The sequence below is a fragment of the Oncorhynchus clarkii genome, chromosome 30 (genome assembly GCF_045791955.1).
Source record: "Oncorhynchus clarkii lewisi isolate Uvic-CL-2024 chromosome 30, UVic_Ocla_1.0, whole genome shotgun sequence".
Lineage (NCBI taxonomy): Eukaryota > Metazoa > Chordata > Actinopteri > Salmoniformes > Salmonidae > Oncorhynchus > Oncorhynchus clarkii.
The window spans coordinates 18470350-18488198 of record NC_092176.1 but is presented as its reverse complement, the minus strand read 5'-3'; the positions used below and the strand labels follow the sequence as shown (position 1 = coordinate 18488198).

At 40.1% G+C, this 17849-nt stretch overlaps 1 protein-coding gene across 1 annotated transcript; it reads left to right on the top strand.

Moving 5' to 3' along the window:
* Window positions 1-6103: 6103 nt before the first annotated feature.
* On the top strand, window positions 6104-14136 carry LOC139389299 (ubiquitin-conjugating enzyme E2 D4). The gene is made up of 7 exons (XM_071135901.1): window positions 6104-6363; window positions 9971-10034; window positions 10268-10299; window positions 10405-10482; window positions 10581-10686; window positions 11528-11621; window positions 12699-14136. Exons 1-7 carry the CDS (start codon window positions 6340-6342, stop codon window positions 12742-12744), a joined length of 444 nt encoding a protein of 147 aa, XP_070992002.1. The 5' UTR covers window positions 6104-6339; the 3' UTR covers window positions 12745-14136.
* Window positions 14137-17849: the final 3713 nt, after the last annotated feature.

The following is a 17849-nucleotide window of genomic DNA, read 5'->3' as shown; positions in this document are numbered from 1 at the left end:
AAAGAAACTGTGTATGGGTGGACTGTTGGTCTGATTCCATGCGGTTCCATAGCTGGCTATTGGCTTATTGAGGCCAGAACCAGGCTAAATAAATGCTTGTGTGGTAAGTTACCAGGGAACTCTTGCGTGTCAGTCTAGCTGTCAGAACCTTTATAGAGCAGGGGGTTTAGTCAGTCTGAGAAGGATTTGGTATGTCAGATTGGTAGGTTATGGTAAACATCATCCACACGAGGGCCCACACACTGTCATGAGGAATAGTTGTGGACGGATTCAGACCTTCTTTAGACTGGGTCAAAGAGCCATCGGCTGCAACCTAAACGTTGACAAATAAAATCAAATCAGAGTCAAGGAAATGTGCCATGAAACAGTGATTGCACTGCACATAATGCCCCTTTATCAATAGCCTAGTTAAAGAAGCATGGGATTGTGCCCAGAGATGCTGACTTCACTGCAAACATGACAATTGGCTCCACACAATCGTGAGTGTATAATCAAATCAGGAACATTGATACAGGGAGTGTACACATATCTATCTGTAAGTTGGAACACTGGATCTTTGTTCCATATAAAAACTGAGAACAGCCATGGAATGGGAGAAGGTAGAGCACCTCTACGGGCTCTCAGAGGCTGTGCTCAGCTTTAACTTTTTTGAGCTTTTATTGGATAATTTCGACATTAGCAGGACCCATTTAAAATTATTGTGAAAATGATTGTGAACATGTGCATTCCCACTGGGCAAAAAAGGATTGAATCAATGTTGTTTCCACATCATTTCAACCTAAAAAAATCTAGGTGGAAAACAAATTGGATTTGCAAAAAGTCTAAAACGTAAGGGCATTTAGTCTTTTTTTCCACCAAACTTTTAACCTAAATCCAATGACATGGTGAAATGTTATGTTGATTACATGTTGAATTCACTTTAGTTTACAACTCAACCAAATGTAAATCAAAACTAGACGTTGAACTGACGTCTATATCCAGTGGCTTGTCACAGCAGGTTTGCTAAGGATTGATGGTGGAGACTAGCGCAACAAAGGAACATGTTAAAATGTAGCTTGGGTATAAGTTATGAAATGACAAGAGCCCTTAGTTTCTGACAGTGAGACAGACATCCTCTGATGAAGATTATTGGTTTGAGAGAGACATCTCATAAGAAACACACTGCCTTGTCCATGATCTCTAATTACACCACTATACTCCATTGTCTTCAGTTGAGAGAGAGGTCAGCCAACCCCCCCACCCCAACACCTCACCCATATCATACTTGTCCCTGGGCATCCACTGCAAGACATACACATCCCTTTAAATCCAGGGGACGCCAATGGTGTAACTAAAAACTCCCCACTGCAGGGGATAGGTGGGGATTTCCCTAACCGATGGTAATGGGTTACCCAAGAAACAAGGAAACTACATCTTGTTCTCTATCTAGAAGGTTAGTTCTCTACCATATCACCATGACAGACAGTCTTTGATGGCTATTATTGCGGGATGGTACGATAGCTTAGGGCTCTCTAGTGCAGGTGTGTCAAACATATGGCCCTAAAATTAAATTTTAAAAAATCAATATACTTTAAAATGACAAAAAACAAAGTTTCTTGACTGTCCATCTCGCTAATAATCACTGTGCACAGCCAATGGACCTATATTCATACAGTTTCTTGAGTGTTCAGCTCGCTAATAATCACTAGACAGTCAGGGAGCATAAAAAAATCCCAAAACGATTGATAGAGGATTATTTTGTTCAAATTTTGACAGCAAGGAAATATAACCAATTTTCAGTGTAGCCCTCCGGACCTCGTTGAAGAACCAGGCAAAATGAGTTCGATACCCCTGCTCTAGTGGTAGTCACCCACATTATCTTGGTTTAAAAGCCCAAAGTAGCCAAACAGTGCACATTGAAATTTAAGGAGACAGTGGTGGAATGACTGTGGGAAGCTTTCAAGCTGAGGCTTGAGGCCAACAGAGAATGTTGGGGAATCCACTCCATGCTGATAAATGTCCTTTGCAAGTAGGCAGAGTCAGCGCACGAGGCCCCTGCTGCACAAGGCCCGGAACTGCCACCTCTACTGCTGGGCTGGCTGAATCTGATTACAGGCAGGCCCTGAGGACAGTTGGGTCATTGAGTGCCCAGAGATGAGCAAACAATAAGATATTATCTGAAGGAATCTCTAGCTTTCCAAAGGAAAATGGTCCTTCTCAGTGTCACATTGACGATAGGATCCTCAACCTGACATTGAATCAGTCATTTAAGAAGAATAAACACTGCCACCCATTCATAGATACTCACTAAAATAATGAGAGCTCTTTTTTCACCCTTGTTTAAGACATATAAAGGGAAACTCATGGGGCTTTGCAAGACAAGGCTGTGCAGAAATTGGAGCATGCAGCTGACTCACAGATGAATACGCCTTTACAATGATTGGATATTGACTGAACAATCCCTTGGTCTATCACCATGGTACTTGACAAAGCTATATAGAAAATCTAATATAAAGCAAATGTATGTGGTTTCTGCAATTGAGTGTGCGTGACTATGTAGTGTAGCCTATTGGCTAAATGATTTGCACATTTCATCAAAACACTAACAACTTACATAACTGCTGTTTTGTATAATACCGAAGAAACATAATACACTGAACAAAAATATAAAAACAACATGTTAAGTGTTGGTCCCATGTTTCATGAGTTGAAATAAAAGATCCCTGAAATGTTCCATACACACAAAGGTTATTTCTCTCCAATTTTCTGCATACATTTGTTTACATCCCTGTTAGTGAGCATTTCTCCTTTGCCAAGATAATCCATTTCAATTGACTGATTTCCTTATATGAACTGTAAGCCGGTAAAATCGTGGAAGTTGCTGTATGTTGCATTTATATTTTTGTTCAGTATAGAATGCATGCACATCTGAATCTATTCTACTCAAGAATGCATGGCGAATATAGATCCACTATAAAATAGGAAATGGAGCTATATCCAACTACATGGTTATAAGTTGCAAAAACTATAAATTCAAGATGTTAATACATTTTTTTATTTTTTTTATTTATTCATACAAACTTTGGATCCACAAATATGTTTCTTTCCCCCAACAAATATTGTTGACAAACTGTTATAGCTTATATTAAGCTCAAGCTATGAGTACAGTTATGTTATTGGTGTGCATGAATCGTCAGATGTGTGTTTTCTGTGTTAACTGTAGTGCTTTCCTTACCATCTTAAATAAGCATGTCCCATTCAAAAACATAGAACCAGGAACAGATATAGCCTTTGGTTCACTCCAGACCTGACTGCCCTTGACCAGCACAAAAACATCCTGTGGCGTACTGCATTAGCATAGAATAGCCCCCGCGATATTGAACTTTTCAGGGAAGTTAAGAACCAATATACACAGGCAGTTAGGAAAGCAAAAGCTAGCTTTTTCAAACAGAAATTTGCATCCAGTAGCACAAACTCTGAAAAGTTCTGGGACACTGTAAAGTCCTTGGAGAATTAGAGCACCTCCTCCCAGCTGCCATGCACTGAGGCTAGGAAACACTGTCACCACTGATAAATCCACGATAATTGAGAATTTCAATAAGCATTTTTCTACGGCTGGCCTTGCTTTCCACCTGGCTACCCCTACCCCGGTAAACAGCCCTGTACCCCCCACAGCAACTTGCCAAAGCCTCCCCCATTTCTCCTTCCCCCAAATCCAGATAGCTGATATTCTGAATGAGCTGCAAAATCTGGACGCCTACAAATCAGCCGGGCTAGACAATCTGGACCCTCTCTTTCTAAAATTATCTGCCACAATTGTTGCAACCCCCCTCTTCAAAAGGGGAGAGACTCTAGACCCAAACTGCTACAGACCTATATCTATCCTACCCTGCCTTTCTAAGGTCTTCAAAAGCCAAGTTAACAAACAGATCACCGACCATTTCGAATCCCACCGTACCTTCTCCGCTATACAATCTGGTTTCCGAGCTGGTCATGGGTGCACCTCAGCCACGCTCAAGGTCCTAAACGATATCATAACTGCCATCAATAAGAGACAATACTGTGCAGCTGTATTAATCGACCTGGCCAAGGTTTTCGACTCTGTCAATCACCACTTTCTTATTGGCAGACTCAACAGCCTTGGTTTCTCAAATGACTGCCTCGCCTGGTTCACCAACTACTTTTCAGACAGAGTTCAGTGTGTCAAATCGGAGGGCCTGTTGTCTGGACCTCTGACAGTCTCTATGGGGGTGACACAGGGTTCAATTCTCGGGCCGACTCTTTTCTCTGTATACATCAATGATGTCGCTCTTGCTGCTGGTGATTCTCTAATCCACCTCTACTCAGACGATACCATTCTGTATACTTCTGGCCCTTCTTTGGACACTGTGTTAACTAACTTCCAGATGAGCTTCAATGCCACACAGTTTTCGTTCCATCGCCTTCAACTGCTCTTAAATGTAAGTAAAACTAAATGCATGCTCTTCAACCGATCACTGCCCACACCTGCCCGCCCGTCCAGCTTCACTGCTCTGGACGGTTCTGAATATGTGGACAACTACAAATACCTAGGTGTCTGGTTAGACTGTAAACTCTCCTTCCAGACTCACATTAAGCATCTCCAATCCAAAATTAAATCTAGAATCGGCTTCCTATTTCGCAACAAAGCATCCTTCACTCATGCTGCCAAACATACCCTCGTAAAACTGACTATCCTACCGATCCTTGACTTCGGCAATGTCATTTACAAAATAGCCTCCAACACTCTACTCAGAAAATTGGATGCAGTCTATCACAGTGCCATCCGTTTTGTCACCAAAGCCCCATATACTACCCAGCACTGCAACTTGTATGCTCTCGTTGGCTGGCCCTCGCTTCATATTCGTCGCCAAACACACTGGCCCAAGGTCATCTATAAGTCTTCGCTAGGTAAAGCACCGCCTTATCTCAGCTCACTGGTCACCATAGCAGCACCCACCGTAGCACGCGCTCCAGCATTTATATTTCACTGGTCACCCCCAAAGCCAATTCCTCCTTCGGCCGTCTTTCCTTCCAGTTCTCTGCTGCCAATGACTGGAACGAACTGCAAAAATCACTGAAGCTGGAGACTCATATATCCCTCACTAGCTTTAAGCATCAGCTGTCAGAGCAGCTCACAGATCACTGCACCTGTACATAGTCCATCTGTCAATAGCCCATCCAACTACCTCATCGCCATACTGTTGTTTATTTTGCTCCATTGCACCCCAGTATCTCTACTGGCACACTCATTTTCTGCACATCCATCACTCCAGTGTTTAATTTCTATATTGGCCTATGGCCTATTTATTGCCTTACCTCCCTCATCCTACCTCATTTGCACACACTGTATATAGACGTTTTCTATTGTATTATTGACTGTATGTTTGTTTATTCCATGTGTAACTCTGTGTTGTTGTTTGTGTCGCACTGCTTTGCTTTATCTTGGCCAGGTCACAGTTGTAAATGAGAACTTGTTCTCAACTAGCCTACCTGGTTAAATAAAGGTGAAATAAAAAAATAAAAAATAAAAAAGGCCCTTAAATCAGCTGGCCCTGATTATCCCTGAAGTAAACAGGGACATCTTGTGGACAGAGGTGTGGTTTATTAAGTTGTTGTGTGTGCGCCTGCTTGCTAAATGATTTCCCCAGTAAATGTATGCTTAGTATGGTTATTTTGTTTGAGCCCTCCATTAAAATTCATTTGAAAATGTTGTACCCACCTCATCCACATTTTAGAGTCAGAGTCTTGTTGGAAGGGGATCAGAGTCTTGTTGGAATAGGCTTGATGTTGAATGTCTTTGGCATAGTGGTCCAAACAGGATAACAACTTCGAAAACAATTAAATTAATGTTTGGTTCTTCTTATCCAGCTAATTATGCACAATAATAATCTGCACCACGCCTGACCAAAATAAATTACGAATCAATAATTACAAAATTATCAAAAGGATATAAATCTTCTTTCTAACAAAGGTATTGCAATATATTAATCGATGGTCATGTGTAACTGCCTTCATTGTCAGGAGATAGGGTACTTAGGCCTAAATTAATTTCAATCAAAATAACTCAAAATTGTCAGCTGCCCAATTAATTCCTTGTCTCGCGATATTCTGGAAATGCTCTCCAGCAGCAGATGCTGCCAGTGAGTGGAAGGAGAGAGGGGGGTGAGAAACCTAACAAAACCGCAACCTTCTACCGTGGAAACTGCAGTTTTATTCGAAAACACCACGATTGTTACATTATTTATATACACACAACGTGACTGGTTTGAAAAACATCGTAATTTAACCCAAGGTATCTGTGCCAAGTGTATTAGAGACCCATATCTAATTAAACTAGCAATGGCGTTGAAAAGAATTCAAAAGGTGAGTTTTTGTTTGCTTATTTCTTCCTGCCATCCTGCGTTGCAACTAGTCCGCTAAATTGTTAGCTATGTTTACAATAAGTATGGTTCTCCAAAATCGTTTGCCACATTTCATGTAACAAGCACTTGTTTGTGCTCCCCTTGAAAATACTTGGCAGATAGACAGACAAAGACGAGAAACCAATGGTGGCCTTTTGCAATTGACGCATTTCATGCTGCCTATGCTAAGCTGTTAGCTTAACAGGACATTATTTTTTTGCTTGCTAGTTAGCTGTCCTCACTTAACGTTAGCAGCTAACTAATGTAACGGGCCTGTACCTACCTAACGGCATTTGGTTGGGGTGCAAGTAATATGACTACCTTGTGAGTGTAAAATAAATAAGCAAGTTAGTCATGTATTTGTGTCTGGCGACCCGGGTGAGAAAGTACAATTTTGAAGCTAACGTTAGCTTGCTAATGGTACCTATCTTTTGCCATCTTGAATGAATGAGTGTGCTGGAAGGTAATGCGCACGCGTGACATATGACAGCTGTTTGCTTGTTGCCAAATGCTTAACCCCAATGTTGCCATATATGGAGTAGCAAATGGGGCGCTGTGGCAAGCAAGTGTATTTATAACAGAATGGACAGCGTTTTCATAAAATGTTAACTAACTAGAATATTGAGAAAGTGTTCTACTTTATGTACAACAATAAGTGATGTCATACTATATTACCTCAAATGGTACACGGCTAGTGGACCATAACAGTTCAAATATGTCATTTTGGTGAACAGTTGAAACAACAGTGGTCTGTTTGTATTTTGTCTGTATTGTCAATGTATTAAAAGTTGAGTAGGGATACTTGGCATGGTGTAACAACTTCACAGTATGGTACAATTAAGTCAGGGCCTGTGTAGTGAAACCAATCTGGACTCGGGGATAGATGTGAAATGAAGCCGGAGACTCTCCAGTTAGTATATGTTACCGTTTGTATTGTATGTATTCATTTGTGGATGTCCATCCATTTTGTACAAATTTGCAAAATGTATGTAATGTTAAGAATTCCAATTTGTTGTGGCTAGTGTTAGCTAGGGTTAGGTTAAAGGGGAAGGATTACATAACATGTTAAGTAGTTGCAAAGTAGCCAAAAGTTTAGTTGCTAATTCGTTATAATGCCAACCTTTCGGTTGCTAGATGCTGGCGTTATATGCTCACCCATCCACCCCAACCAACCACCTTCTGTCTTATGTAGCCATATCAAACGTAACATACAGTGCCTTCGGAAAGTATTCAGACCCCTTGACTGTTCCACATTTTGTTACATTACAGCCTTATTCTAAAATTTGCATATTTTAAAAAAGATCCTCAGCAATCTAGACACAATACCCCATAATGACAAAGCGACCAAATGTTTGCGAATTTATTAAAAATATAGAACAGGAAATACCTTATTTACATAAGTATTCAGACCCTTCGCCATGAAGCTCGAAATTGAGTTAAGTGCATCCTGTTTCTATTGATCAGCCTTGAGATGTTTCTACAGCTTGATTGGAGTCCACCTGTGGTAAATTCAATTGATTTGACATGATTTTAAAAGGCACACACATCTGTCTATATAAGGTCCCACAGTTGACAGTGCATGTCACTGCAAAAACCAAGCCATGAGGTCGAAGGAATTGTCCGTAGAGCTCAGAGACAGGATTGTGTCGAGGGACAGATCTGGGGGAGGGTACCAAAAAATGTCTGCACAGTTGCCTCCATCATTCTTAAATGGAAGAGGTTTGGAACCACCAAGACTCTTCCTAGAGCTGGCCGCCCAGCCAAACTGAGCAATTGGGGAGAAGGGCCTAGGTCGGGGAGGTGACCAAGAACCCGATGGTCACTCTGGCACTCTGTCAGACTTTCTCTGTGGAGATGGGAGGACCTTCCAGAAGGACAACAGTCTTTGCAGCACTCCACAAATCAGGCCTTTATGTTAGTGGCCAGACCGAAGCCAGTCCTCAGTAAAAGGCACATGAAAGCCCACTTGAAGTTTGCCTAAAGGCACCTAAAGACTCTCAGACCATGAGAAACAAGATTCTCTGGTCTGACGAAACCAAGATTGAAAACTTTATCCTGAATGCCAAGCGTCACGTCTAGAAGAAACCTGGCACCATCATTAGGGTGAAACATCGTGGAGGCGGCATCATGACGTGGGGATGTTTTTCAGCGGAAGGGATTGGTAGACTAGTCAGGATCAAGGCAAAGATGAACAGAGAGTACAGAGAACCTGCTCCAGAGTGCTCAGGACCTCAGACTGGGGTGAAGGTTCACCTTCCAACAAGACAACTACCCTAAGCACTCAGCCAAGACAATGGAGGAGTGGCTTCGGGTCAAGTCACTGAATGTCCTTGAGTGGCCCAGCTAGAGCCCAGGCTTGAACCCGATCAAACATCTCTGGAGAGACCAGAAAATAGTTGTGCCGCAACGCTCCCCATCCAACCTGACAGAGCTAGAGAGGATCTGCAGAGAAGAGTGGGAGAAACTCCCCAAATACAGGTGTGCCATGCTTGTAGCGTCATTCTCAAGGCTTTAATCGCTGCCAAAGGTGCTTCAACAAAGTGCTGAGTGAAGGGTCTGAATACTGTAAATGTGATATTTCAGTTGTATTTCTTTTCACAATTCTAAAAACCTGTTTTTGCTTTGACGTTGTGGGCTATTGTGTGTAGAGTGATGGGAGGGGCGGACATACATACATTTTTAGAATGAGGCTGTAACGTACCAAAATGTGGAAAAAGTCAAGGGGTATGAATACTTTCCGAATGCGCTGTATTATACTAATTAGTGTCCCGGAATTACATTTACTATATTACGTCTAGTCTGAGACCAGTCTGAGTAAAACTGGTCATGTAAGCCTAAATGTCAAAGTTGAGGAGAGGCTTTGGTTGTTAATTTGGCAGTGACACCCTTCACCCCAACTCCGTGCTCAACCAGACAACCGTCATCAAACTGATGTAGGGCTATTTTTCCCTATCTGAATGTCAGTTTTGTCACATTGTTGCTCAGTGTCTGAATCAGGGTTATATTCACTACAAATAGACTGGAACTGGGAGGGACTACCTGAACTTGTGCAATAAGAAATTTGAATTTGTTGCAAAGCAACGGTGTGCACTAGTGAATATGACCCAGATGTGACTACCTATGCAATCTGTTTATAAAATGTATAGCAATGACAGTTATACCCTCTTTTACGCTACTGCTACTCTCTGTTCATCATATATGCATAGTCACTTTAACCATATCTACATGTACATGCTACCTCAATCAGCCTGACTAAGCGGTGTCTGTTTGTAGCCTCGCTACTATATATAGCCTCGCTACTGTATATAGCCTCGCTACTGTTTTTCACTGTTTTTATTTCTTCACTTACCCATTGTTCACCTAATACCTTTTTTTGCACTTGGTTAGAGCCTGTAAGTAAGCATTTCACTAAGGTCTACCTACACCTGTTGTATTCGGCGCACGTGACAAACTTTGATTTGATATCCATGACTGAATTTTCTACTTCCTGGCCACATCATTTAGTAGTGGATACAAAGGTGAATTTTAGACACTGCTTTTTATTTATTAATATTCTAATATCTCTTTAGGAACTGACAGATTTGCAGAGGGATCCACCTGCACAGTGCTCAGCGGGACCAGTTGGAGATGATTGTAAGTAGGGATGAGCTAGGGAATAAATGCTTTATATTAATGTCATATTTGCCATGTCGGAATGTTTTTTTTAGAACAGTTAGTTCCAGTCTGTCAGACATTCAGTATTGTGATTTGCACAGATACACAATCCATACATTTTAGGCAACTTTTGATGGGCAGCAACGTGATGGGCGAGGCTGTGACATTGCATTGTTCGGTATTAATTGTAACCCATTTGTAATTTTATTTAGTGTTTCACTGGCAGGCAACGATAATGGGTCCGGTATGTGATTTAACTTCCCTTTCTCTTATTAGCACATAGCTTAGCATCAATAAACTTTAAGGGTATTCTTATCCTCTTTCTAAACATGTTTTTATTTTATTTTAGAATGACAGTCCTTATCAGGGAGGAGTGTTCTTCTTGACTATTCACTTCCCTACAGATTACCCCTTCAAACCACCAAAGGTGAGTAAAAAATCACATAAGATCAGTTGACATTAGGAAACACAATTCATAGTGCTAGAAGTAAGTGCTGGTTTATAAAATACTTAATTAAATTGCAGGTTGCGTTCACGACAAAGATCTACCACCCTAATATCAACAGCAATGGAAGTATTTGTCTGGATATATTGAGATCGCAATGGTCGCCTGCACTCACTGTATCAAAAGGTAAGCCACTGTGAATATTGGTGTAATATCTGACATGGGGTTGGAATGCATCTTTATGTACATATTCTTTATCCCTTTACACTTGTGTGTATAAGGTAGTAGTTGTGTAATTGTTAGATTACTCGTTGGTTATTACTGCATTGTCGGAACTAGAAGCACAAGCATTTCGCTACACTCACATTAACATCTGCTAACCATGTGTATGTGACAAATACAATTTGATTTGATTTTAATATTTCCTGTCATTACATGCAGTATAACTATATAATCATATTATTAATGGACAATACATTTAAATATAATGCAGAGGACCATTGGTTTTCAGAATATTATCCCTCTGTCTTTTTTTAAAACTAAGCATACAAATTTAGGTGGTTTGTTAAAAAGCAGTAATTTAATATTTTTAAGATTTGGCCTAACAGTTTAAAGAAACAATTGTTGGACCTAGTCAATGTCTCTCCTGGTAATAATGTACAAGACAATTAGGGATCAAATTCAGCAATCCATTATTGTTTTATTTTCTACTTCAAATAGTTGTCAGAATATTAAATGAATCATTTTTTACTTGAAAAGGGCAATCATCATGTGCCACTTTATGGCTCTCAGATAGAGGTGGTCAACAGTAATGGTTGTCAAAGCAATATGGATGTGAGCTGTTGGTAGGTGTATCAGGGCTTATCATTCCCTTAAAGAACATGCATGGTTAATTGGTTTACTTTTTGGATAATAAAATATATTGGATATTTTTTGTTGTTGACTGTTGTCATGTATGTCTGCAGCTGGAGGGGGTTTAGATGCAGCTATCCAAAGTTGATTGTTTTTATTTTCCATTCCTTATTAGTGCTCTTGTCAATCTGCTCTCTGCTTTGCGATCCGAACCCAGATGACCCGCTTGTACCAGAGATTGCACACACCTACAAAGCTGACAGGGAAAAGTGAGTGTGCCATACATTATTTGATTCCCTTGCTTTGAAACTCCAGCATACTGGTATTCTTGAATAGGGCCTAGTCCACAAACAATTAAATATCTTTAATTCCAACGTTTTGGTCAATAGACATTAATTTCTTCCCAACGTTTCAGTCAACCCTGGTGAAGGTCTTTTCACCATAACATTGGTATTAGTAGATAGGTTTCCATCCAACTTGTGACAGATTATCATATGAATATTTTAAAATCTGCATAAAAACAATATGTGAATTTTCCCACCAAAGATGTTTCCATCAAATTGACCTGTTGTGGATAGATAAAATTAACTTTGGTTAAATTACCTGAATAATGTACTGAATAAAAAACACAAGTTAAATGGGTTTCCATTGCATTTTCAACTCTACTGATGTTTTTGTCAGAAAATGTTGCGTTACATTGCGAGTGTGCCCACGCTGGTCTTAGCACGTGCGCTCTAGCCAACAATTCGCAGATAGGGTGTGGGTAGGATAGCCTTCATGATAAGATTATGGAAAAAAGAGCAAGATTATTATTATTATTATTTTATTTTGTCAAACAGCAACCAAGCATTGATCATCATGTCACCAGAATAAGACCCTCTATATTTTTGGAAAGGAGCATCATCACTCATTACCGTGCACTTTCACCACCCTGTGAAGTTCATTCTAATTTATTTCATCTGTAGCGTCATAAACTGCATGCTTTTCCGAGTTGTAGTGGGAGGACCACACATATTGTGACTCCAAGTTTACTTCAAGATGATGGTTATTATATCAATATTTGCACATAAAGGCATTACCATCGTCTTCTCGCATAATTAATTTTACAGACAGTAAGATCTCTCCTTGTCTCGTGTTTTGTTGACATTTGGAATGTGTTATTTTTGGGGGCTGTTCCAACAGGCCTGTCTTGAGTTTAAGTTATTTATTTTTTTAAATCTGTACTTTCCAAAAAAGGTTGTATGGAAACCTGGTTAATGATGCATTAAATTATTTGTGGAATATTCAAGAATACAGGTGTGCTAGTTTTTTCTGGTATCGTGCAAACCTTCCATTTTGTTTTACAGGTACAACAGACTAGCAAGAGAATGGACACAGAAGTATGCAATGTGAAAATGCCTGTTAAATTAAAACACTAAAAGAAGAAAATAAACATGTTTAATATTAACCCAAGGCAAAGGAACAAGAGGGGAAACATAACTAGACACTTGGGTTGGAGAAGGAAGCGATAAAATAAGGGACAGTGCAACCTGGCTGCTAAGTGCTGAGCTGCTGCCATGTGCTGTTCTTCATGACTTGTATGGATCTGCTGAGGAACTCCTGAAAGCACTCCCTTATGGAATACTGGAACCTCCTCATGTTCCAAACCACCACACCCAGACTTTAACTATTACTACTTCTATTGTGACTATTATCAGTGTTACTATTCATACTCTTATTATGATCACTGTTGTTATTATCATAATGATTGTGTTCTACTGAATGCTGAAACATTGGGTTTGAATTTTGAGGGGACTAGTTAGTGGCTTGGTTCTCCCTCCTTTCAAAGGTACTTTCTTTGTCCCTCTGGATGTCTTGTTCATGTATTCAGTGGCCTTGCTGTATTATTGTAATAACCTCTTCTCAGATGTTAGCTGTGAAATTGAGGTGGAGTGCTCAGCACAATGGTGCATGGCTATATCCAGCAGCGTGGTTCTATTGCCCACAAAGTCTTGAAATACGGTCTCGGGTTGGTCTCAAACCCAGACATAATGTAAGATAAGTAATTTTGCTTCCCCCTGAGCCAATTTTGTTTTCATTCAATGCATTTGGAAATGTCCCAAATGCAGTGACAGGTGGTCTTTGAAGAGCCTGGAGAGAGGTGCAATCAAGGTGAGCTGGACTGGTATCTGTGCTCATGGGGAAGCGACCAGGGAAAAAGTTCTGAAACTGCCACTACTTTTATCACTTGTCATCTATGTCCCCTTTTCTTGTCCTAGATCCATCCAGGGCTAGCATCTTGTCATATAACATCCAACTGTAAAGACACTTAAACCCTGGTAAAGCTAATCTCTGCGATTAACTCCTCCCAGCCATACAATGCCACTTTCTAAATACAGTAGCTCAGGTATATATCTAACTCACCTGTCTGAAATGGCACTGTAGTGACCTGTGGTGTGAGAAATGATCAGACCTGTTTTGCACAGTGAGTTACTGCTTTAATCCAGAAGTTGTGTTTTTGGATGTCTGACATGGGTCATTCATTAGCTTTCCCCTTCTCAATTTATCAAATTGTTTTACTGTACAACACTGATGTGAATGTTTTCAAACAGGTTTTGTTAATGCTTGGAGAGACTGCACATGCTAATGTTTTGGATATGCCATTGGTTAAAACTAGAGTATTTAAAAAATAAATAAAAATAAAAACTTTTTTTTTTTTTGAATCCCCATTAGATGGGAGCTTAAAGACTTCCTTTAATGAAAAACTGTTGCAGATTTATGAATAAACATTTAGTTTTGTTTTTAGTTTGACTAAATTCAGATGTATTTGTCATCATGGTTTATTGTGAAGTTTCACAAGGTGTTTCACACGTTTCCCGTGCCTTTTACATCTTACATTGTAACATAAACTGTAACATGAGCTCTAACCTGGATCTTGGCAGCTGCATATTTGTTTTAGCATCATTGGAACCTTACTTTCGCTTTATTTTTCCAGAGGGTCTGCAACAGTGTACATGTGCTATGCATTAGTAACCTAGTATTCTGCAAGCTTGATTGTAGTTATGCCATTAGTGATTAATCTGCCATTAGTAATATCAAATTCAACGTCAACATAATCCTGTGCAGGTGCTGGATTATTTAGACTGCATCTGTGTTGCGCCATAGATTGGTTAAAAATAAAGTATAACTGTCGCCGTGGAAAGGGAATAAAAAGTATTGGGGGGAGGGAGTATAAGACATTTGGCCGTTGACGTGTTAATAAATTGATTTCAAGAGGAGTTTTAAGATTGTGAAGACACTTCAGGAACTTCCATATATGGGCATTGTCTTCTGTATTGGAATGTAGACTTTGAGCAGGAACTCCATATATGGGTACAGAGCTCATTGAAATGTGGCCCTGAACAGGAATGCCACACATCGGCACCAACATTAATATTGCAATGCACCCCCTGAAGCAGGAACACCGTATGGGCCCAGACACACATTGGAATGAGGCCATTACCAAAACTCCATATATGGACATAGAGCTGTGACCATCCCAATTTGCATCCAATCTTCATTAGCCACAACCTGAATCCCCTTGCTTAATCAACCACCCTCATAGTATTTAAATTACATCCATTGTCATGCCTTTACATTGGCCTAACAAACAGGCCGTACTGCAAGTTTGTGATGAGCCATTGGCCCGCCACACTGTTGAGTGGCTTCCTGCACAATGGTGGGCCAGCTCAACCCTGGTCCATGATGGGGTGCTGGCCCTGCCATCAGGCTCTTCACAACTAGGGGTGGACTCTATCGGGAAGCAAGGTACTAACCCTGATCATGACCAGGGGCTGGCCTTTCTGTCAACAATCCACTACAAAACCCTCATACCAAACTCGATCAACTACTATTCCTTCTGAAATGTTTGTCAGGTGGCGAGAAGCCAAACTTGTGAAATGCTTGATATTGTCGCAGTGACTGTCTTTCCATAGATTTAATGAAGGATCAGTTAGGTTGACTGGGCTGGAAAAACATGTTCTAGACTATAGACTGGTTTTTACTTACTATGGAGCTCAATGCATACGTTCTCATTATGACATTTAGAATAGGTCATAAGGCTATGATTTTGGCACAAAATGCCTTTTCAAAATTGTTCTACAATTTAGCTGCAATGGATTGAATATCAACTGAATACATCAGAATCATCTGGCAGTAAAACCAATTCTTAAAAAGAGGCAGTCAGTAATGCTGATTTCGCTCTTTATATTTGTTTGGTTATTTATTTATTTGTCTTCCAGTTGTCATTTTTGAGTGCAATCAGCATCGAGCCATCAAATGTTCCTTTCAGAATAACATCTTGGTTTGATCCAAAGAGATACAGACTAGAATGATCTCAATGGAGGTCATGATAGGCAGCTTGGCATGCTTTGCAAAATGGAGAACCTTTTCACAGCCATTTGCCAGATATCAGGGATTTCTTTACAATTCATTTGCCTGACACCTTTAATTAAAATCTTAGACTTTACCATTTTGTGTATAGATAATGTAAATTGCTATCAGGGCTTGTTTTCCCCAAAGGGACATTTATTTCATTTGATCAGTAGGTACTTGCCATGTAAATTTAAATAAATCTACAATTTTTATTTTTTAAATACTTGCTAACTTGAAATTCAGGACCAGCCTTTTAAAATAAATGCATCTCAAATGTAGTATCTGTATGTGATTAAGACTTTCCAACACCATAACTCTTTTCTTGACTATAAAAATATTTAATCAAATCAAAGACCATTGTTGATACACAAACTGTTGACTGTGAAAAACCCAGCAGCGTTGGAGTTCTTGACACAAACGGGTGGCCCTGGTCTCTACTACAATACCCTGTTCAGAGGAAAATAAATCCTTCTTTAACTTTCTCCACCCCTTCATCTACACTAGGTATTCCCAAACTGGGGTACGCCAAATAAAAATGTGATTCACACTGCAGCATCCACACGAGAGGCTCTTGCTGCCAAGCCTGACAGTTTGAAAGATGTTTTGGACACTACTTTAACTTTGTTAAAGCAAGGCCCCTGAACTCATGTTTTCTGCACTATGCAATGATATGGGCAGCGACCATGTAACGCTTTTACAACATACAGAAGTGAGCTGGTTATCAAGGGGCAAAGTATTGACACGTTTTCTTAAAATAATTTTCACTTGTCTGACCGGTGCACAACTGAGCAAGAGGACATGTACATTCGTGTCTAGTTTGAGAAACGGGCGCCTCACACATCAACTGGCAGCTTCATTAAATAGTACCCGCAAAACACCAGTCTCGAAGTCAACAGTGAAGATGCGACTCCGGGAGGCTGGGTTCTTTTCCCCAATCTTAATCTTTTATTTTTATTGGCCAGCCTGAGATATGGCTTTTTCTTAACAACTCTGCCTAGAAGCCCAGCATCCCGGAGTCGCCTCTTCACTGTTAACGTTGAGACTGGTCTTTTGTGGGTACTATTTAATGAAGCTGCCAGTTGAGGACTTGTGAGGCATCCGTTTCTCAAACTTGACACTCTAATGTACTTGTCCTCTTGCTCAGTTGTGCACCGGGGTCTCCCACTCTTTCTATACCGGTTAGACAGTTTGCGCTGTTCTGTGAAGGGAGTAGTACATAGCGTTGTACGAGATCTTCAGATTCTTGGCAATTTCTCGCATGAAATAGCCTTAATTTCTCAGAACAAGAATAGACTGATGAGTTTCAGAAGAAAGGGCTCTGTATCTGGACATTGTGAGCCTGTAATCGAACCCACAAATGCTGACGCTCCAGATACTCAACTAATCTAAAGAAGGCCAGTTTTATTGCTTCTTTAATCAGAACAACAGTTTTCAGCTGTGCTAACATAATTGCAAAAGGGTTTTCTAATTATCAATTAGCCTTTTTTAAATGATCAACTTGGATTAGCTAACACAACGTGTCATTGGAACACAGGAGTGATGGTTGCTGATAATGGGCCTATGTACGCCTATGTAGATATTCCATTAAATCAGCAGTTTCCAGCTACAATAGTCATTTACAAGTCTACACTGTATTTCTGACAAATGTTGTTATTTTAATGGACAACAAATGTGCTTTCTTTCAAAAACAAGGACATTTCTAAGTACCCCAAACTTTTGAATGGTAGTGTATGTATGCACAGTTGAAGTCAGAAGTTCATACACCTTAGCAAAATACATTTAAACTCAGTTTTTCACAATTCCTGACATTTAATCCTAGTAAAAATTCCCTGTTTTAGGTCAGTTAGGATCACCACTTTATTTTAAGAATGTGAAATGTCAGAATAATTGTAGAGTGATTTATTTCAGCTTGTTCATCATGTTCCCAGTGGGTCAGAAGTTTACATCCACGCAATTAGTATTTGGTAGCATTGCCTTTAAATTGTTTAACTTGGGTCAAATGTTTCAGGTAGTCTTCCACAAGCTTCCCACAATAAGTTGGGTGAATTTTGGCCCATTCCTCCTGACAGAGCTGGTGTAACTGAGTCAGGTTTGTAGGCCTCCTT